This window comes from Seriola dumerili, unplaced genomic scaffold (assembly GCF_002260705.1).
Source record: "Seriola dumerili isolate Sdu_G_001 unplaced genomic scaffold, Sdu_1.0 BDQW01000264.1, whole genome shotgun sequence".
NCBI classification, from domain to species: Eukaryota; Metazoa; Chordata; class Actinopteri; order Carangiformes; family Carangidae; genus Seriola; species Seriola dumerili.
Genome location: NW_019174519.1, coordinates 1,612,873 through 1,636,378, shown reverse-complemented (window position 1 = coordinate 1,636,378; position 23,506 = coordinate 1,612,873). Strand labels below are relative to the sequence as shown.

General features: G+C 40.8%; 1 protein-coding gene across 1 annotated transcript in view; it reads right to left on the bottom strand.

Annotated features, from left to right (window-relative positions):
• The window catches only part of immt (inner membrane mitochondrial protein), a 49,474-nt gene that overhangs the window by 14,158 nt on the left and 11,810 nt on the right, over positions 1-23,506 (bottom strand). The window contains exons 5-7 of the mRNA XM_022757118.1: positions 22,044-22,136; positions 8,827-8,991; positions 4,292-4,425 (exon numbers count right to left, since the gene is read on the bottom strand). Of these exons, the coding sequence (XP_022612839.1) occupies positions 4,292-4,425; positions 8,827-8,991; positions 22,044-22,136 (392 nt within the window). The remainder of the gene's footprint in view (positions 1-4,291; positions 4,426-8,826; positions 8,992-22,043; positions 22,137-23,506) is intronic.

The following is a 23,506-nucleotide window of genomic DNA, read 5'->3' as shown; positions in this document are numbered from 1 at the left end:
CACACACACACACACACGCACACACACACACACACACACACACACACACACAACTGTTGGGATCCATCATCTTCAGAGACCAAATGTTCTTTTGCTCCACTGGACAAAGGAACTCACACTCCACAGTTCCTCACCGGTTCACACCTGGGATGATCCCCCCCACGGACCTTACGTGGCCAGCCAGTGTGGTCAGCATGTGACATGTGACCCCCAAGGGGTCACCAAAACAAAAACCAGAAGTCTCTGGCCCTCTTCTCTCTCTCTTCTCTTCTTGGCTTGCTCTGGAGACAGCTCCAGCTCTCTCCTCTCTGCTCTTCAAAGGGCAACAAGGCCCCAGCCCAGGTCAGCTCTGCTACCTGAGAAACCAGCTCTATCGCCGGCCTGCTCACAGCAGCCTGCAAACACTCTTTCTCCTCAACAGCAGCGACCTGCTTTGGATTAACTGAGAGTGAACCAAATTCTCTTCAGAATCAGCAGCTCCGACACAAGGCCAGCTGATTTTCCAAGCAACAGGAGTCATAGCAGAGTTAGTTGGGAACAGCTAACTCTGTGAGGAGAACAAAGGAGATAACAGCAAAGCAACACAGCCAGACAGGACTTTACTCCACCAGAAAAAGCCTCCCAACTCACTGGACTTTACACCAACACTGGAAAGGACCTCTTTGTTTGTTCCAAGGACTGGGTAACGTTAACTGACTGGGCCTAACCTTTCCCAGCACAGCATAGCACAGCACAGCATAGCTAAGCAGCAGAAGTTTTAACTTTGTTAATGTACTTGTTGATTGATGTCTTGTTGTTGTAATGTTTGCTTAGGTTGTGGTCAGTCATACAGTTAATCAGGTACTCGTATGTTCACACACATAGTAGTACGTCTCAGTTCTAGAAACTGCATGAAGCTAACCACCTCCCTCTAACCCGGTACCTTTAGATTACATGAGCTAGGCTAACAAAGAAACTCACACCTTCCCTCTCACACACACCAGGTGGTCTCAGCGGCCATTTTGAGTAGTTTCTTTGTTTACCGCCATCTTGTGTAGTCTTCTTTGTTCAGGTCATGTGGTCACAGTGACCACTGTGAATCGGCCATCTTGCCTTTGTTTGTGTCCCCACAAACACACACACATACCCCTACACACACACACACTTGTATATACTAGATTAGACATTGTGTTTTACTCTGCTCCATTGTAAATAAATGCCTCTAAGTATAACTACTGGTGTGTTTAATGTTGCACAACCGTGAATATTGCCAACCTCTACTTGGTAGAATTCCAATCCTTCAACTTTAACTTACTGTTGATATGGTAATTTGGTTATAGTTAGTAAGCTAATGGTTAATCAGAGTTCCAGATTAATGGTAATAAATTGAGACCAAAACCATATTGGCTATCTTGCCTATTAGTTTAGGCTGGTGCCCCGAGGACTTTAATTCATTTTAAAGTTATTTAACATTAATATTTTTAATATTAATATTTTTCTTAATTTATGATAGCCAATAAATTGATAGACAACCGAAATCCAACATATTTGGTGTCCAGCTCATGAGGTAGAGCTCAGACCCAACACACACACACCCATATATATATTGACAGAAACACACAAACAGCATCTCAACAAATTGGATTGACCTTCAAAATAAAAGTCTCAACATGGTAAGAGGGAATTACACTTTCAAAATGTCTCAAAAAGGTAAGAGGTAAGGGGCGTCGAGTGGCACAGTGGGTTGAGCAGGCTACAGTCTTCGCTCCAGTCAGCCCCGGTTCGAATCCCGCATCGGACGGCCCTTTACTGCATGTCATTCCCCCTCTCTATGCCTTCCCATTTCCTGTCTCTCTCTACTGTGCTATCATAAAGGCATAAAAAGCCCAAAAAAATATAATTTAAAAAAAGGTAAGCGGTAAGGTAGGTAATAAAAGTTTGATCTTAGAAGCTATCGTCTATATGGGGATATAGTGGTATAGCTTTATTGCAGATCAACTTCTGTTAGGGCATGTACATGTGTGCATACATGTCTTGCTATGGTTGTGGGGACAAATTTGGGTTTGAAATCATCAGTGTGCAGTTATTTTGGCCAGTTGCGACAGCTTCAAAAGGCTTTTTGAGGGACACCTGCAGTGACTGAGGTCATTGTCAGGATAAGACATGAATGAAACTGAAAGTAACGTCCTTTGTACAGATTGAAACGAGAGGAGTGAAGTACACGCACCAAGCAGCAGGCACATTTTAAATTTCTCCAGGAATTTTCTAGTTTATTATTATTATCACCCTATAACATGTTTTACCCCTCCCTCCCCATTTTAAAATTAAACACAGTTTACTCAGAAACATTTTAACTGACTTACTTTTTAGTTGCTGTTTTCTTCATCACAGTGTCTAACTACCTGCTGTACATTTAAACTTATGCTTGTCATGCTCCAGCACTAGTTACTTTAGCATAGCAGTTAGCACTAGCTTCTGTCTCTCGCCATCTCTCTCTCTCTCACTCGGTGCGGTGTTGTTGTAACTTCAGGGTAGAAGATTGTGATGTCTACAGTGATGTCTGCTGTCTTTAGGCACACAGTCTTGCAACTAACCAGAGCTGCTCTTGTCAATCCCCATTTGTGTGCACAGCAGACTTCAGCATGATAGTCTATTACTCGTGATGTGTAACCAATCAGACAGTGATGCGGGCAGGACATTTTAGGAGTTTACTGTCAGATCTCCTGACTCGTTCTGTACAAAATAGAATTGCTGAATTGTAAGTTCTGTCTCAAAACTATCTTGTTACATATCCTTGGGCATTTTTAAGTGGTTACGGAAACGAAACCTCTGGAGCTTTCTTAGTGGACATACGGCGTACACCTGCATATCACATCAACTACACCACTGGTTGTGAAGTTGTTTGAGTGTGTGTGTATCTTCATGTCTTTCTATGATCGTGATTATAAGTTCGATTAGAAGCCATTATTGTGAGGTCATATTGGCCAGTCCAGGCAAGTTCAAAGGGCTTTTAGAAGGTTACACTCACTTATACTGAGTCCTGCAAACTGTTCTCAGGTCAGATTGGACTGTATTTACAAAACTTAAAAACCACAGAAGTGAGACAAATTTCTGTCTAGTGTAACTGTTAAAAGATTAAACTTTCTGCTGTTAAGGATGCAGTTTATCGTTCTTTTACTAATGAAAATGATTTCTTCTTTCACAGTTTTAAGGCGTTTTACTCCTACTTTCACTTTTGACAGTAAATGATTTGGCTTTCAACTGTTTCAACAACATGATCCAGTTAGCTTTTGCATTTCATCATTTTGGCATGTCACTTTGTTTCTGTTCTGCTTTTTCAACTATTTTAGCATTGGGTCAGAAATCTCCCTCATGCGTGACATTACAAGTTTTGCTAGTACATTTCTTCTTTCTCAGGTTTTTTTTTAAGCCATTTTAGACCATTTAGCTTTTAACTTACATGTTTTTCTGGTTTGTACATTTTTGTACAGTTTTATTTCATTTGTTACACCTTCCATCAACAATTCAGGCATTTTTCAACCATTTCATCTGATTCAACCTCCAGCATACAAATTCAGCAATTGCTTTAGCTACTTATGTATTGCTTCAGCAATTACTTAAGCTTCTGCTTACCGACTTACTCATCCTCCGTATCGAAATTTCAGCGTGTAATTATTCCCACAGCTTTGAGAAAACCCAAAAAATATTTATATCAATATGTGATGCTCGAATGGGAATTATGTGCTATGACTTTTCTTAGCTTTCCAACTTTTCTGTTGGGCAGCTCTACCACTACACACACACACACACACACACACACACACACACACACACACACACACACACATATACATATTGAAACGTGAGAAGTGAAGTACACGCACCAAGCAGCAAGCACAAATTTCTCCGGCTGCGATTATATATGAAAGGTGCTATACACACAGTTTATCATTATTATTGTTATCACTATTGCATGAGTACTCAGTAGTTATTACTGCATGAGTACTCGGTAGTTACTGCTACATTATTACAAACAACACAAGACCTGCAGTCATGGCTGCTGAAAACAATTCAGATGTGTTGGTGGATAAGGTGCATTGTAAGACTGAACTTTGAAGTGCTCGTAAAAAGACTAGCAGTTTAATCTTTATCTCTGTTATCATGGTGGACAGTCAACAGTGGTAATGATGGCACAGGGATTAATGTGTGGTATTTGGAGTCACCTCTTGGCTCTAACACTGAGACACAGCAGTACCTGTAGCAGCATTAATGAATGAATCCATGAGTCATACAGTTGACCTCTGCTCTGTACCTCTGCTTCCATGGCCTCCTTCAGCTTGTGTGTGTGTCGTGTGATGGCCTGCAGCGCTGCCTCCTGAGCTCCAATTGCATGCAGGGTCGCTTTTGCTGAGCTGGACAGAGAGTCTTCAAGACTGGCTGTTACAGCTGCAAGACAGACAGAGAGACAGAGAGACCGACAGACAGACAGGCAGTCAGAGAGACGGGCAAAGAGAGTGAGAGAAAGAGACAGAGAAAGAGAGAGACAGATAGGCAGAGAGACAGGGAGAGAGACAAGACAGGCAGAGAGAGGAGAGAGAGTCAAAGACATTCAGAGAGGAAGACAGTCAGGGAGAGAAAGAGAGAGAGACAGACAGAGGGAGGGAGACAGAGAGAGGGAGAGACAGAAAGACAAACAGAGACAGTCAGGGAGAGAGAGAGAATTCCAAAAGAGAGACCAGGCATGTACTACATGAGCTCTTAGATTTGCATGTTTTTTTTGTCATTTTGAATTGAGAAGAACAAAGTCATATTTGGACAACATAAAAATAAGATCAAGAACAACAAGAAAGTCAAACTAGACAAGTGGAGAAGCAAGAGAAAACAAGAACATTTCTCCAAAGAAAGTGTGACAAGAGCTAGCAGGAGTTAGCAGAAGCTTGTTGATGCAATAGGGGAAAACAGGAAACAGGAGTCAACAAACAACAACAACAACAGGAATCAGCAAAGTACATACTCAAAAGAGAGTGAGTATAGGCCTGGAGTGTTAAAAAGCTGAAATTATAATAGTTTTAGTACCAAGAAAAACTCAGATAAGCAACTTGAGCAAAGGTCAAACAGTGACATTTGGAACCCCAAAACGGCAGTTGGAATCAGTTGCAGCTAACTGTGGCAGTTGGATGTGAGCAGTGGAGGCTAACAGAAGCAGTTGGAAAATAGGCATTTTGATTTTGATTCAAACTTGACCAATGAGCCATTCAGAACAGCAGCTAACCCTCCCTCACTCCCGCAGAGTATGAGTGACAACGTTAATATAGACTACCCAGCAGACAAGGCCCAATCCCATTTCTCATATTTACACCTTCCCCTTTCCCGTTGGAACTGAGTTACAAGGGGTAGCGATTGATATCTATCCCTATTAAATGGGACACCCTTTTAAAGAACGTGATACATCATCAGTAGTCTATGATGACTTTTACGTAAGCAGATGCAAAGTGTTTTTGCCAGAGATTCAACATGCCGTCAAAATGTGAAAATCACAGATAAACGTGATACTTTCACAACTTCCATTTCATGCATCAATTGATCAATTGAAAAAGAAAAACAATTACACTGCTATATTGCCAGGCTATTGTTAAGTGATGCTCTGTAGGCAGCCATGACAGTCTGCATTGATATGGGAGCGGTAAAGTTCAGCAAAGTCTGTGCTGGACATCAGTTAAATTTAGTCCGTCATATGCCATCAAATGGGGTTAGGTTAGGGTTAGCATTAAAATATTAGAGAAAAGAGCAAGAGAACACACAGATAACCCATGAAATACAATTAATCAGAGACAGAAAGCCACAAGGAAGACCTCTTCACTCTGAGAGAACAAGTGAGTGAGCTACAACAAGAGAAAGCCAGAGGAGAGAGCTTGCTCTACTATCTAATATTCTACTATCAGAACAGGTTAAATTCATTGTATTGCTTCAAGACACACTACACAACACAACCTCGTTGATACACACGTTAGAACGATCAGATTCCATGTGATCGACAAAATTCTTAATGATCAATTATTGATCATCGATTAATCATGCCCACCGCTAATCTATAGACCTAACCTAACCTGTAGAAAACCTACAAAGAATCAAGTTCAAGAGAAGATCTCAGAAAAACTGATAAAGAATAACCAGACCCCACTGGATTATCCCATCACAGAATCAGAACTGGAAGACAAACTGAAGGTTCTGCAGCCCAGAAAAGCATATGGGCTTGATAGCATCTTAAATAAGATGTTAAAGTGAGAGTGAAGGGCTGATCACACCCATCTTCAAAAATGGAGACAAATCTGATCCCAATAATTACAGATGCATCTGCGTAAATAGTAATCTGTGAAAATATTTTAAATTCAAGAATTACAGACTTCCTCATCGAGCACAGAGCCTTAAGTAGGGATGGGTATCGTTAAGATTTTAACGGTAGTACTCCTCTTACCGATACTGCTTATCGATCTGGTACTTTAATGGTACTCTTATCCATACTTTTTGAGGAAGAAAAAAAACTTAACAAAACAAAACATTTCTCACACGTTTGTGACAACGGGCTGTGTCTGCATCAACTCTAGTAAAGTAGAGCCACACTTTGGACCACACAAACAGCAGGCAGGCAAAATGAGAGAGACAGATCTCTTGTCTTCTGTGAGAATAGCAAAAATATGTCATACATAGACAGATATTTGACGGAGTTGGTGAAATAAATGTGCCAGATAACGTTTATCTAGCGGAGAAAAAAAAAACTAAAAAACAAGTACTGATAGCAGAACCGTTAAGGTCGTAGCTTATTTGATACCGTGGCCTTGAATAAAGGAACCCCCGGGGTCCGTTCAATACCAGGGCTCGGTACCCATCCCTACTCTTAAGTCCCTCCAATCTGACAACATTTTCACCCTACATACACTGATTGATAAATATGTAAATCAAAATAAAGGCAGAATTCATGCATTCTTTGTTGATTTACAAAAGGCTTTTGATTCAGTCTGGCATGAGAGATTACCTTTTAAACTAATAGAAAGTAATATAGGGGTATAGTCTTTTGATGTAATTAAATCAATTTATGAAAATAACAAATTGTCTGTTGAAATTGGAGATAAATGCACAGACTTCTTCCCACAGGGTAGAGGGGTGAAGCAAGGCTGCAATGTCAGCTCCAACCTCTTCAGTATTTATATTAATGAACTGGCATTGTTATTAGAGCAATCACAAGCACCAGGTCTCACACTTCAAGACACAGAAATCAAGTGTCTGTTTTATGCACATGACCTGGTCATACTCTCTCCTATTAATGAATGTCTTCAGCAGAATCTGGACTTTCTTCATCAGTACCGTCAGACCTGGGCCTTGACAAACAACACCAAAATTATCACCTTCCAGAAAAGATCAGGGTTGCAAAGAAATTACATTTAAACATTTAAAATAGGAGGGACCCAAATAGAACAAACAAATACCTACACCTACCTAGGTTTACAGATTAGCTCCACAGGAAACTTCTGCTCTGCTGTGAAGGAACTCAAAGGAAAGGCAAAAAGGCTTTCTATGCCATCGAGTGCTCAGTTCAAATCCAAATTCTAATAAGTGAACTGATTGCATCGTGTGGCAATGACATATGGGGGCCCTTACTACAAAATGAAAATGAAAAATGGGACAAAAATCCAATTGAAGGGGCGTCGAGTGGCACAGTGGGTTGAGCAGGCGCCCCATATGTAGAGGCTACAGTCCTCGCTGCAGTCGGCCCCGGTTCGAATTCCGCATCGGATGGCCCTTTACTGCATGTCATTCCCCCTCTCTCTGCCTCCCCATTTCCTGTCTCTCTCTACTGTGCTATCCAATAAAGGCATAAAAAAAACCAAAAAAAAAAAAAAATCCAATTGAAATCTCGCATACAGAGTTCTGCAAAAGTATTCTCCAGGTAGACAGAAAAAGCCCAAACTCTGCTTGCAGGGCTGAATTATGTCAAAACCCATTGCTTCTGAGTATTCAGAGTAGAGCTCTCAAATTCTGGAGCCTAATTAAAAAGAGTAACACTGCCTCTTACCATTAAAACACTCTCGCCTGCCAAGAGTTGGACATAGAAAGGAGTCCCCTCAGCAAACTGGTCCTGAGGCTGGCTTACCTTTCACCTTCTGACATCACAAACTGCAGCCAGCACCAGAGCAGTTACACTGTCAGAGATTAGATCCAACCAAATTATAACTAAAGACAAAGAAAAGCTACTGGAACGATATTACACCCTCAACAACACAAACTAGAAACATATTTGGCTCCACACAGACAGTAGACTGTCGCAGACTACCTGACCACAGTAGCTGATAAGAACCTGAGAAAAATACTAACAATGTAAAGACTGAGTGAGCACAGTTTGGCAATAGAGGAGGGCAGACACAGGCAGACCTGGCTGCCCAGAGAGAACAGGCTGCGCTGTCACTCTGATCACAGAGCTATAGAGACAGAACTACTTTTCCTGACAGCAAATACACAAACATCAGGGAGGAATTCTTCACAAAATTTGAACAGAAATGCCCTGTATTTAAGTATTTAACAGACAGGGAGAAATTACCCATCATTCTGGGGGAAAAGAGAGAATGTGGTGTATTGGCTGCTACACATTGAAAATTTCATGCCAATAAAGCCTGTTGAATTGAATTGAATTGAATTGACAGACAGTCAGACCGATAGAGAGAGACAGACAGACAGACAAAACAGACAGACAGTCAGAGAGAGACAGTCAGACAGAGAGAGAGAGAGAGAGAGAGAGAGAGAGAGAGAGACAGAGGTGTATGTGTGTGTGTGTGTGTGTCGTTTCCAGCCTACCTGCCATGACGTCCTGCTCCTCCTGGTCTTGTTGAGCCAGTCTAGCTGTCACCTCTTCTACTGGACGCTCTCTCAGTGGTTCTGCTGCTGCAGCTGACTCAGTGTCAGGGTGAACTGCTGCTGACAGTGAGGTGTCCTGATGGTCATGACACTCTTTGCACTCCTCTGAAGAAAACACACACACAGACACAATGAAGCCTGTCAGTCACTAAACATCACACACCGGCGGTATTCAAAGTGTGAAGCACCTACCGGGGGGNGGGTGAACTGCTGCTGACAGTGAGGTGTCCTGATGGTCATGACACTCTTTGCACTCCTCTGAAGAAAACACACACACAGACACAATGAAGCCTGTCAGTCACTAAACATCACACACCGGCGGTATTCAAAGTGTGAAGCACCTAGGGGGGGGGGGGGGGGGGGGGGGGGGGGGGGGGTGCCAGAGAACTTCAGGGGAGGTGTAGCGTGAGAAAAAATAAACTAGAAATTAATAATAATAATCATAATAATAATCCTTGCAAAGACAATAGGTTCCTTGCACCTCCAGTGCCAGGGATCACTGGGCCCTGGCACACTCAGTGCTCCGGCCCTAATAAACAGTACAGTTTCAAAAGGGTCATGGCACCGGTCGGTGCTCGGGGAAAAGTTTGGGGCAGTGTGCACAATGTGTGTTGGAATGGGAACAAGTTCATTTTTCATGGTGAAGAATAGAAATTCGCCACGACACCATGGGCGGGTCCTCCAACAAAAACTGAAAAGCTTCGCAATTTAACATCACAAAGGTCTTAAGATGAGGCTGACCACAGATCATGTCAATCTGATGAAGTCGGAGTTCGTTTAAGTACCCCAAATCGCAAAAACAGCGTAAAAATTGCAAATTGAATTCAAAATGGCAGACGTCCTGTTGGGTTTAGGGTATGGGTGCAAGAGGCTTTTCTGTAATTCTTGGCATGTTACATGTGCCTACCGATTTTCATACATGTAGGTGAAACACAGAGCGGGGTCTCAATTTTTTGAAATTACATGGTGGCGCTATTGAGCCATCTTGCCACACCCATGGGCGAGACCTATAAAATATGTAAATTGTCAGTTTTTGCGCATGGGAAAGGCCTCAAAAAGACGATTTATCTTCCGGTCGCAATAATAATAATCACTGCAGTTGCAATAGGTTGCAATAATTTGGTGCGTTCAGGCCCTAATTAAAGCTACAAGCAGTGTTGGTTGGGCGCTTGCACTCCGGCGCACCTCGAGAAGGCACACAGCACGCTGGTTAAAACAGCCGCGCATCCTGGCGGCTGCTGGACACCATACCCAGGGGTTAAGATTTCTTTCACAGACCATGTGGCAGCAGAGAAAATGTACTGCATTTTTATATGCATTCTTAATTTTGTCCATTGTGTGAAGACAGAGACCAAACAACAAGTACACATTATGTGTCTGTATGTCACATGCAGAGCAGACATTGAAAATGTCATGTAAATAGAAAGATGAATTGCCACTCAAGAATTACTTTTTGTTTTCAAAAGATAGTGCTGTGACTATGACTTCATATTTGTTTGCAGATGTCTTCAGTGTGAGACTGTCATCATATATGAAAATTGGGCAAGATTGGACAATATACAACATAGTTAATGCTGAAGATATTGTATGTTTGTTTGAATTCTCAATTTTTTCCAACAGGTGGAGCCAGAGACCATGGAATAAGCCCACATGTGACTGAGTATCAGAGAACACAATGAAACACACAGAAATTCATCATTTTCCTGAACCCCCGCCATTTAATGGTAACTCAGAATTTTCACAGGGAAGCATCATCTAGGCATAAAGCTTACATTTGGAGAAGACTGGACAAAGTATAATGGAGTTACAACCACTTCCTGTTTCAAATTAAACAGCTTCGTTGAGGCCATGCCCTTAACTGAAAAGTCTTAATTTTTGCAATGTACCATCATCAAGGGGAGAAATCTTTTCTAACCAGGATTGAGGAGGGTCTGGACAGCTTGCTAGGAGTAGTACATGAAATTGTAAAATATTATATTTCATATTGCCCTTAGGTGGCGCAATGAATATTACTGATATTGATTCTTTTCAATTGCAGTCAACCACACCCAAGCAATATCATTTGTAGTCAATTACACCTCAACATTTAATACAAAATTCTTTGATTGCTTTAGAATCTGTTTATTTACTTTAACCTTACACATTGTTATATTAATTTAGTAATTATTCATTACTCTTATAAACACAAAAAGTTTGAGGCAGTTTGGACAATGTATACTGGAGTTATAGCTAATTGATTTCTCATGGTGAATCATCGAAATTCACCATGCTGCTACGGCTTGCAGTAGGCCGGTTAAAGCAGCCATGCATTGTAATGACCAGCGGACACTGCTGTCAAAGGTTAAGATTTCTTGCTTGATCTGACAACATGTTTTGCATGTTTCCTCGCATAATAAATCGCGTCCACTGTGTGAAGCCAAAGAACATGCAACACGCACACATTATGTTCCCGTATTTCAATTATAGAGCTGACAATGAAAATGTCATGTAAATCAAATGATGATTGTCACTCAAGGGGCACTTCCTGTTTTCAGTGGGTGGCGCTGTGAGTATGACTTCATATTAGCATGCAGATGTCTTCAGTGTGAGACTATCACCAAATGTGAAATTTGGGGCAGATTGAAGAATGGATACTTGAGTTACAACAACTTCCTGTTTCATTGCAAAGTTACGCCACAGTTAGGCCATTCAAGCAAAAGTCACATTTTTCACACTCACACAACATCAATGTCTTCAGCATATTCTGGCCAACTTTGTGTGTTCAACCTGCCAGGAAAAGTACATAAAATTGTAAAACATGGCATTTCCTGTTACCACAAGAGAGCGCTATGACTATTAATGAAAATGGGCGTGTAGATGTGTTCAGGCCGGACAACACACAATGTTTGGGTTAGTTTGGGGAATGTGTGCTTGATTTACAGTGAGTTGATTTTTTCATGGCAAAGCATAGAAATTTGCCCTGCCATCAGGGGCAGGTCTTAAAAAGCTATGCAATTTAGCATTGCACAAGTCTAAAGTTGATATTAAACAACTTGATACAACAAACAACAATGATATTGGAATTGGAGATTTTGTCATGGACATATCGCCCCTTCCTGGTTCATATTCACCTTGCCGCCAAAGCCAAGCCCTTGAATGAAAAATCACAATTTTCACAATAAAGCATCATCAGAATCTGCCAAGTATTTTATGCCCCCAGTTGAAGAGGACCAGGTCACGGTCATGGAGTAGGAAGGGCCCCTTTTTTAAATTTCTAGGTGTCGCTTTGGAGGCATTTTGCCACACCAATGTGCACTACCCATAGAATACGTAAAGTTTAACCAGGCCTGATGCCTGTGCAAATTTTCATGAGTGTTTGAGCATGTTTAGGCCTTCAAAAAGGCAATTTATTTAGCGGTGCGGAAGAATAATAAACAGCGCAATTCCAATAGGGTCCTTGCACCCCTTGGGTGCTCGGGCCCTAAATATGTCTAACATTGTGATCTGTGCAATTACTTTTTTGTGGAGCTGTGTGCACCACACTGATTCACTCGGCCCTTTCTTTCACATAATAAGGAGGCAAAATCAGTTTTTTGCTGAGAGCATATCTCAGCTCACTTTCCCACACTTTGAAAACCCCTCCCTTACACCAGTCCTGTCACATGACAAATACAGTCATCACTGGTTCTGTTTCTTGAGCCACTTAGAGTATGGTGCTCTACATGGAGACTGTGTTGTTAGGACTGTTATCCTAAAACCCTGTAAATGTGTATTCAGATTTAGGATTGTTCCCAGTAGCCTACTGGTTTAGATGAGCACCATAGATCTATATATAGACACAAAATGAATCACTTAACAGATCAGAGATGTGAGCAGCAGTTCCATAGTCTAGAACAGGGGTGTTTTTTTAGTGAGGGCCAAATACAGAAAAATAAACAAAGGGCCGGGCCACACACTAGAGGTGACATATTGACACATGAATACTGTGTGTATTTCTAACTCACCTATAATGTGAAGAACATTGCACTCAGTGGGAGCAGTGATGCTGTCCTTTGGATTGAAGGATGGCTGACATGTCAGGAGAAAGTTTGGTGGTTGAGACACGAAGGACTTCACAGAGATGGCTATCAGTCATTCTGGTTCTCAGTCTGCTTTTATTCTGATTTAACAGAGAAAATGTTTGTTCACATATGTATGTTGAGCCGAACAGGCTCATCATTCTTTTTGCGTGGCGTCTCATCAGAGGAAACTTGGCATTATCCAAACTCTGATAGAAGTCAGGGAGGGAGAGAAGCTCATGTTGACTCTTCAGAGAATCATCACATTGCATTTCAATCAGTTCTAACTGCAGACTCTCTTCCACTTCTTCTGCATCCACCAGGAAGGGGGTCGAGAACAGCTTGATTTGTTTTTCAATGACAGAAAAATCTTGGAAACGCTGGTTGAATTCTGTCACGAGAGATGCAATCACAGACACATATTTCTCCTTTTTAGCAGAAAAGTCGGCCTTTGGAAAAGCAGACTTGATTTCAGACAGCGCAGGGAAGTGTGCAGCATTAAAGCTTCGTAGTTGTGTGTCAAACAGGCGGAGCTTTACACAGAAGGCTTTCATGCGCGCATACAGGTGTGGCACCAGCTGTTCTTTGCCTTGTAGGTTCTTGTTCAGTGTATTCAGATGATGAGTAAGATCAACTAAAAATGCCAGGTCTGCCAGCCACAGAGGATCACTCAGTTCATGAAGAGGTCGGCCCTTCTCTTTCAAAAACTGGTCGATTTCTGACCTCAGCGAATAAAACCGCTGCAGCACAGAGCCGCGGCTGAGCCAGCGCACATCAGAGTGGTAGAGTACATCCCCGTATTCAGCATCCACATCAGATAGGAAAGCTTGAAATTCTCTGTGGTACAGTCCTCTACCTCGAATTATGTTGACAGTTTTTACAACAGTGTTCATCACATCGCCCAGCTGGACAGTCTTGGCACACAGTGCTTCTTGGTGGATTATACAGTGCATCCTAACAGCCTCACCTCTGCTCTCTTTTACCTTGGCGCACACCATCGATGCCATTCCTTTGCGCTCGCCCGTCATGGCCGGAGCTCCATCCGTTGTTACTCCACAGAGCTTGTCCCATTTAAGCTCCATCTTTTCAACTGCCTCTGACACAGCTTCAAAAATATCTCTACCCGTCGTTGTGCCTTTTAGGCTCATCATATCAAGCAGCTCCTCCGTACAGCAAAAATTATCACCTAGTCCCCGCAAAAAAATTAACAGCTGCGCGGTGTCTGTGGCATCTGTGCTCTCATCGCATGCTATCGAGTAAAAATCAAAAGCACAAGCTTTGTCTCTCAGCTGAAGTTTCAAGTTAGCTGACAAGTCCTCGATTCTCCGCACCACTGTATTTCTGGATAAGCTCACGTTGTTGAAATCCTGCACTTTTTCCGGGCACATTATTTCTGTGACTTTCATGAGGCACTGCTTTATGAAATCACTGTCTGAGAACGGTTTGCCGTGCTGGGCAATAAGTTTAGCGACTTCATAGCTTGCTGTTGTGGCGTTTTCCTGTATTTTGTTAGCACGAAAAAAAAACCGTTGTTGAGCTTGCAGGCTAGCTGCCATTTGCTTGATTTTCTGTGTTCGTTCAGCACCGGTGTACAATGTGTAGCTCTGATGTTTGGTCTCATAGTGTCGACGGACATTATACTCACATCACATCACTCACTCAATCATCACAGCAACATCTTCATTGCAAATCAAACAGACACACTTTCCGTTGATTTCTTTGAAGAAATATTCATTTTCCTACCGTGTTTGAAATCTTCTACACTCACTTGCTATTTTGCGTTTCTTCGGTGCCGCCATTTCTGGTGACTCGCGGTAAAAGTTTTTCTTTGCTTAATTTTGTTTAGTGGAGAAGCACCGTTTCCATAGCTGGCTCCATCTAGTGTTGAAACTGAGAAGTGCAACAGAGTTGAGCTAAAGCTTCTTGTGCGGGCCATATTCAATCATATTTTCAGAATTTGCTGCGGGCCAATAAAAACTGGACCGCGGGCCGCAGTTGGCCCGCGGGCCGTAGTTTGGACACCCCTGGTCTAGAACCTCCAGAGATTTTACCAGGACTACAGGTGCAGGTTTCTGACTAGAATTAGAGTAGTTCTGATATTGATACTAGTATCAGAAATGCCTCCGCTTAAAATACTGGATCTGGAATTTATAGTTTCCCATATGGATAAAACTGCACAGCTACTGTTTTAGAGCAGTGAAGAAGAACTGATTTCTGGTAAATAGTGTCAAGTGAGCTGATAGCAAAACATCAGCAATTTGGCAACATGTTATACTGTAAAGTCCCACCAGTAAAAACGCAACATGTACAGTATATGTACAGTATAATAGCGTTACACATAGCTAAAAACATTTCTGGCAATCAACTAGCCTAAAAAGAAGGTTCAACGAGTCTGTTACAGGCCACATTTTGGCCTTTGCCATGGCTCAAAAACGGTCACCTATAGAAAAATTTGGTCTGATCGTGAACCGGAGCATCTGCAGATTAACTCCATGTTATGATTCACTAAAGTCAGCCACATTAAGTGAGAAATTACTCCAATGCAGTACATCTAGCCCGACCATTGCAACTTAAGTGCAACTTTCAACAGAGATGAGAAGGAAAGAGATGGTTCTCTCCTTAGATACTTAGATCATCAGGTCCAGAAAAAGGATGTGTGCAATTTAGAATGCTGAGAAGAAGAAAAAAAAAAAAAAAAAAAAAAAAAAACATCCTCAGGATGCACTCTGATGAGGTATATCATTTGTGTATTTATGGTGACGAGTTGGTTACATTACATCTACAAGCTTAGATGTGAAAGACATACTTGGCCATATACTCTATGTATGTATTTAGTTTACATATTTTATCATATGTCAGACTTATGGGATATATGTGGCAAAATATGTAAACTACACATATAGTGGAGCCTATATGTTCATGTATGTCACGCACTTACATTCTTGTAGATATTGGATACGGATAGAGTTAAGCAAAAAAAGCAAACCGAAGTGCACAACTTAAAACTTCATTGATAGACAGTGCAATGGCATGTTTTTTTTTTTTTTAAATACAAAAAACATCAAAGTAGATGCATGTGTAACGAAGTAAGCCCACCAGGGCTCATTTCAGCTGTGTCTGTGTCTTATGCATTAAAATTTCACACACGCAGTTTAGAGTTTTAGAACACAGAAAAGTGAAGTAACTGATTTACATTTATGTACTTTTCTACATCTTCCCAATTTTGTGGCATCCTCCATGCATGTTTAAACCCACCATTACTTGCCATTACTTGCCATTGCCCATCAGTTCATCAATGATAAAACAAAACCTAATTATTTTAGAGAGAAATTTTGTAGTTAGTAAAAGTTTTCTGGTGAAGTTAAGTTAAAAATGTATGTTAACATATAATAATGATAATAGCTTTTTTAAATATGGGCTAACTATCTGCAGTGTTTTGTTTGCACCGGTCAATTTGTATCTGGGAAATTGTATCCTTAACAGATTAATCTAAATCCGAGGTCAAACTTCATTAAAAAGTGTATACACTCTAGGTTAATTATAGAAAGGAATGTGGGCAAATGTTCTTAAAAGAATAATTATCTGCTATGGTTTTGGTTTCTTGCATTGGTCAGTTGCTAACTATCACATTGTGTTTTTTGTCCAGGTGATTCTCTCTAGTCAAGTACAGTACTGGATTAAGGTATGTACAAGCACTACAACGCTACAACACTGCTTTTAGCTATGTGGACACTGCGCTTTGAAGCGAAACATAGCTTTTTTAAGTGAGTCGTTGGACATACTAGCTGTTTTCACAACATTCTACTGTCTCTTGCTGTGAAGCATCAGCTCATGCTAGCTTACCATCTGCATGGCACAGACATACTGAAACCTGCCCTCAGTGTCTCAAATATTTCCACGGTGCCTGTGGATGTCCTCAAGGAAAACATACAGGAAGCAGTGCAAAGAAAGTTTCCTGGAGAGACGTGTATTCAGGTAGCCAATACCTGAATACACAGTGACCTGCCATGGCACCAGTTTCTCGGTGGGAATGATCTTGCCCCATGGAAACACTGGAGGGCTTCCGGATTTCGTTGAACTAAGTCTAATCCTGATTCTGCATGGCCGGACTGTATTTGCTGTCAAGTGTCTACATTCATGGTACAGTGAGCACCTTAGGGCTTCTGAATTGGAATCCAAAAGACAAGTGACAGTCCTCGAGCAACAGGAATTCTCTTACCCTCTTGCAGCATACACTGTTGCAGGAAAGCGATTTGTCACCTTGAAGCGTCACATCCACATCCAAGATTAGGTAGTTAAAATACTGAATATATCAACATGTTTTCAATTGTTCCCGATTTGTATATTCATTGTCATTATTTAGTGTTTGGCTGGACCACAACAGGGATGTCAGCTGTAGAAATGCAAATGTCTATGACCAATTGAAGTTATACCATTGGTTCGCCAGTTGAGTGTCAGTCTCCCCATTGGCCATTGCTCTTTGAAAATGAATTGGTGCAAACAGTTTCTATTATGCCATCCCCCCCTACTAGCATCTTGAAAAAGTGATCCATATCTTATTCCTATTTTTAAAGTGATAGTTGGTTCTTATCCTTATAGTCGTATTTTATAGTCGTGAGTATAACATACCATCGAAGTAGTTATTAAGTGGTGGAGCAATTTGCATCGAAATGAATTATGGTTGAATACATAGCAGTACTTACATTTACTTACACTGAAATACCACTTCTGGTTAATGTGACAGTCAGTAAAGACCATTATTTACTAATTAATGCCTCCTGTTCTGTGTGCTGGTTACTGCACTTTAACATTACATTTTTTACAAATCTCTTTTGTAATAGGATATAATTTGATTCTTTACATGCCTAAATTCAAAATAACAAAGGTCTTTTTTTTCTTCTACAGAATCATCAACATGTCTACCAGACTTTGTGTCATACTGCAGGAAGAAATCCGCTAGCTTTCCTTGCCCTCAGGAATCCCTCAGACTGTGGAGGAATTGAAGCATATTGTACAAGAGACATTTGCAAATCAAACAAGAATTTAGTATCCAGTTCCAGGACCAAGATTTTAATGGTCAGTTTTTTACTCTCCTTGAAACTAATGAAATAAAGGACAAAGACACTGTGAAGGTGGTTCATCCTCAGTGATCACATTGACACTTGAGGATTCATTGAATGCCAAACAGTCCCAAGACAGCTTTGATAGCAGTTGTGCTGAGGAAGATGTTGGTTCCAGTTCCACTGTGTCTAGTGATACCATAATTCTGTCTTCTCCAGAGAGCGCTTCCTCCCTTCGTTTTGTGCCTTGGCCAGCTCAGTTTGAGATACCTACCTTGTCCTTTGACACAGAGCTTGTTCTACAAGCTGCAAATGAAGCTTACAAAAAGGACGGAACCCTACTCACCAATCCTGCAGTAAAATCTGACACCTGAACAAATTAGCAGAGTGCATCTTTGTCTACACTGCCTATGCTTCACAAGCCCGAAGGGAGCAGGTCGCTGAGGCCCTGGTTACGAAGCATCCGTGTTTGAGGGACCCAGTGTCCTTCAATGGTTTATATAGTTGGAACAACAGCCTAAAGTACAAGTTGGGCAATTACAGAGCAAAGGTGAGACACCTTGGACTACCGGAGCTAAACGTTAACTGTCTGAAGAGGAAATCAGCTGCAGATAGAACTCCAGCAAATGGCTTGAAAAAGGCAAAGAAATCTGAGGTTAACTACCTCCCACCTCATCCTCAAGGTGAAACTGATGCAACCCTTGAACAGGAGAGAGTGGAGCTTCTGTATGTGTACAAGAAGAGAGATAACAACAAGCTCATTAATGAGAAAATGGCCAAAACCTTCTCACTGCGTTGAAATTATGTAATCCTCAAGAAACCACCTGTGATTGACCTCAAAGCTCGATGACCTGCCCTGTTTGAGCTTTCCCAGGTATGTTTATCTTGTGTTGTGAGAATAAAGTAAAAAATACACTTACCTGATCACCTGTTCAAGAAAATGAGCAGTATTCTTACCTGATGGAGCTGTGAGGGGGAAAATGTTATGTCTATCTGATTACCTGTGTAATAGCAAGCACTCCATTGTTAGATAGCGCACTCACGATTCAGTTCAAGCTGAATACTCGGTGTATTTTTCTCTTGCCCTGTCTCTTTCTAATTGTTTTCTAGGATAGGAATCACACAATAGGATCACACTGAAACCATTACAGTCCACATTCCTGGGGAAGTTGGACCAATATACGCCCAAACTGTTGTGCCTGTACAGGAGGAAGGGGGGAGCCACTGGGAAGAAACTTGATGAGACCCTTGACATGTTAAATGAGGTATGTACTTACAACAGTGTAGAAGTTAGTTTTATGTATCAAAATTGCACTGTACTCTCTGTACTTAACATAATGACCTATTTTATACTTTTGTAGGACCACAGCATTGAGTTCCGAAGAGATGTTGTAATCAGAGGCCTCATTCTCTACCTTGGTGAGAAGACGGAGGATTTAATCAAAGACTACCAGGTAAAGAAAATATACCTTTGCCCTGTCTGTGTATATTGTGTATATATATATACTGTGAATACAATATTGTGCAAGCTAGGCTGATTGCTGAATGGTATCATGTATACACATTTCTACTCAAGTATTATCAAATTATTAAAAGGCATACAGGTTAGCAGATAAGCAATTATAATTTGGGGAAAATTAATAAATAAAATATAGTAGCATGTAGTATATAACAGCTGCAAATAAGCACACTTTTTAAATGTATGTATTCACAAAACAGGATTGGTTATATACATTTTAGATTCTGCCTATATTCACTAATGTGTGGGCAAAATACATATTATTGATAAACCCAACTCCCTTGATGCATATCTGTCATACTTAAACCTCTAAAGAGAAATGAAATAAAGTTTCGCCATTAAAGTTGCACCTTGCTTTCTCATCTAAACTGTCATAATAATAAGTTTATAGAATTATCAGGTTTTTAACATACTATTGCCTGTTCACTGTCCCAAATATACAATACTTACCTCTTAACCAATGCTGCAATACTAAAGAAATACCACAAAATATCAATCTCATCTTCTGTATCGAGGTAGAGCAAAGTTAGCTATATGCATCCTTCCAATTACTACCTTAGAGTTGGTTGTATTTTCTCTGCTGTATTTCGCAGGTTTTTGATGATGATGCCACAGCCATCCAAGAGGACCTTACTACATTTGTCCTCAACATCTTTGTGGTCAGCAAAGCCAGGGATGATGGTCTCAACAAGCAAGCTGGAATAGCCATTGAGGGAGCAGAGGTCCTTTTTGGTATTCCTGATGTGGCACATGCTTGTACTTACCTGATGGGTCTTATCTATGCCATGGAACTAAGCTACCCTAAGACACTGAAATACACCTTTGAGGTTTTTCAGAAGATCTTCCTAGAGCTGGAGGATGTGAACAACAGGATGTCCTCCAAGGTTCATGATCTGAAGGTCAGATTACATTCCTAAAAGCCATACAGACTTGGTTGAAGGCAGAGGGTTTTAGTGAACCCCCTCCTGTCAAGGTTTACAGTTGTGGTGTTTACACTGCAGTGTCTCAGGTTCTCAAAGTCTCGAAGTGCACTTTCTCAGGTTACACTGATCTATTTTGATGCTGGTGTTTGCTTATTTGGGGAATGTATTGTATGTATTGTATTATAGTGTGAATTCCATCAGTTCTCTGTACTTTTAATGCCACAAAATTCAGCCCTGGTCAGCTCAGACAAATCCTTGTCACCTAGGTTTTCATATGGGATTGTTGTTGTTAATTCAAGGTTGTAAGAGCATTTTAAGGAACGTAACTGTTCAGGAGTGAGAAACACATGACTCATGAAGAAGATCCTATACAATGTGAATGTATTGTATTCATAATTCAAAATAAGACCTTACTTCAACTTGTACATTGATTGAACTGCATTTCAGAATCTTTTAAATTACAAGTTAAATATTTATACCCGATGGTTGACTCGTGGGTGTTGTTCAGAATACATACTGTTGCTCAGTTGGCAGACAGGGTCTGGGGGATGGCCTTGTCCATTTATACGTGTGTTCAACACTTCAGCTACATGGCAGTATATTAATGGATGTAATGAATGGATTGTTGTAGAATTTAGCAAACACATTCATGATGTTTAGTCAATAAATCCATTAAATTTTAGTGACTTTATGGCCTTCTATGAGCACATTCATATTTTCTACACTGTGAACCATGTCAATTTTGTCAGTTTATCTCAAGACCAATATGTCAGTTTTCAGTAGTACATTAATGCTTTTCAAAGGAATATTCCTCTTGGTTGTGGTGACCTTATGACCTTTCTCTAGTACCATCCTCATGCCAAACTTTTGACTTGTACACAACATATCTTTATGTAATGCATGGAGTGCTACGTAATTTGCTGAGTGTACCCTTCTAATAAAATAACCAATTATTTGAATTGCTTACTAGAAAATGTGAGTAAATGTAACTTTAAAACGACACTAGCACATTTGGAAAAACTATGTAGATCCCACTTCAAGTAAGAAATATCAAATTAAAAAAATTAAGTAAGTTTCAATTAAAAATGCATATTTGTAACTCAAGAAATTAAGCAGATAAAACACTCAAAAATACGCTGGGAAAATTGCTAAAATTAAGTAGACTTAACTTGCAAATACATTTTTTATGTTCAAAAAATTAAGTTGTTTATACAAAGACTAGCTTTGCTTGATCTACGTAATAACCTGATGTAAAAAGTTGCCTCAATTCTTTTAAGTAGATCATGCAGGATATTTTTATCAGTGTAGTGAATTTTTGTGCAATATCTCAGGGCATTACTGAGATATCGCATTCATGAGAATGGGACCTGAAAACAATATGGCTCCAGCTCTGACTGGTGCCGGTGTGGAGGAATACAAATGGTGTCTCTGGCTACATTCAAACACTTATCTGAAAGACTGTCATTAACTCAGTGATAATCCACTGTGAGATGATGGTATGAAAAATGTAATAATTATAGATGACCAGCTAATTGACAAACATTAATCCTTCCACTGATATGATATATATATTCTTTCGCAGCGATATCAGAGTGACCCTGTGGTGGAGACATGTTACCTTTGACTGCTGCTGCCTCCGTGTCACAGGGAGCAGGTACTGATGGGACCTCACTGATGGCGGAGATGATATGAGTCGCCTCTGCTGAAGCCTCTGGCGGGGGGACACACACAGGAAGACACAGCATGTCTGTGAGCACATGGTTTCATCTGCACTAACAGCTTCAGCTGTAGTGTGGTAAGTTATCACGGAGCTAAATGTACTGGACTGCACTACAGTCTAATGATCTATGAGCTGTACATGTATTTAAGGCCACAAGGCCCTAAGGAACAGGGCTGAGTCAAATGATCAGTTTCATCATCAGTCTGCTATTTATTTTATTTTCAGTTTTTAAAATGTCAGACAAAAAGAAAGAGCAGTAAATGTTCACATCTGAGAAGTGAAGTCTAGCAGTTTGGTGTTTTACTTCAGTTAAAGGACTAAAGGGCAACACACACCATAGACATATGACACACATCAAAGCCATGTTTTCTATCCAGACCAGCAGCAGCAGATTCTTTTTGTTGACTTACTCATGGACTGACCCTAGATGAAGTTCTGGAGTTTATAGACTAAGGGCCTGATTTACTAAGATCCCAAATAAAGAGCGCTAAATTGCGTGCGCACACGGATAGATTGCGCGCACTGCCTGTTTGGGCCTTGCGAGTGATTTACTTAGATTAACAGCGCAGTTGACTACAGGCGCAAAAGTGATCGAGCCGGCCCTATTTAAATGAGGATTTTGCGCGAGTTAAGGGTGTTCACCGAGGCGAATGCAAACGAGCAGATCCAATTGGACCGGAATTGGAGGTGCTGGTACAAGAGGCAAACAAGCACATTTCTGAGTTATAGCAAAGGAATTTAACCGTTATTAGGAGGAACGCAATATGGGAGGAAATCTGTGACAAGGTTAATGCTGAGGGGAAAACCAAAAGAACACCGGATGCAATGAAGAAAAGGTGGCAAGACTTTCGTAGAAGAACAAAGGAAAAAATCGCACAGAATAACAAATCGGCAAATAAAACAGGTGGAGGACCGGCGGAGGAGGACCCTCTGTCTCCCATTGAACAGCAGGTGCAGCTGCCGTTCTGTGATGAGCAGATTACTGGGATAGAGGGAATATTTTTAATTCATTCAGGTACACCACATAAGACATGAACGTGCGTCATGAACGTTCTTTAGCTGTGCAATGGAAAAGCGTAATTGGCAAAAGAGTTTTTTTTGTTTGTACGTTCCAGCAGGGGCGCAGAAGTGTGTGCGTTTTCATTTGTTTTAAGTTTCAGGAATAAATGATAGGAACTAGGCCTAACTAAATGTTTCCTATGTCTAAAAGAAAGTGGGCTTTAGTACATAAAAATGTGAGTTTTTGTCAAAGTAGCACAAACAAGAAACACTTGACATTATGATGCAACATTTATTATTTAAGGATTTTCTGAACTCTGAACGAATGACTTTTTTGTTTTGCATCGCCGGATAACCGATAT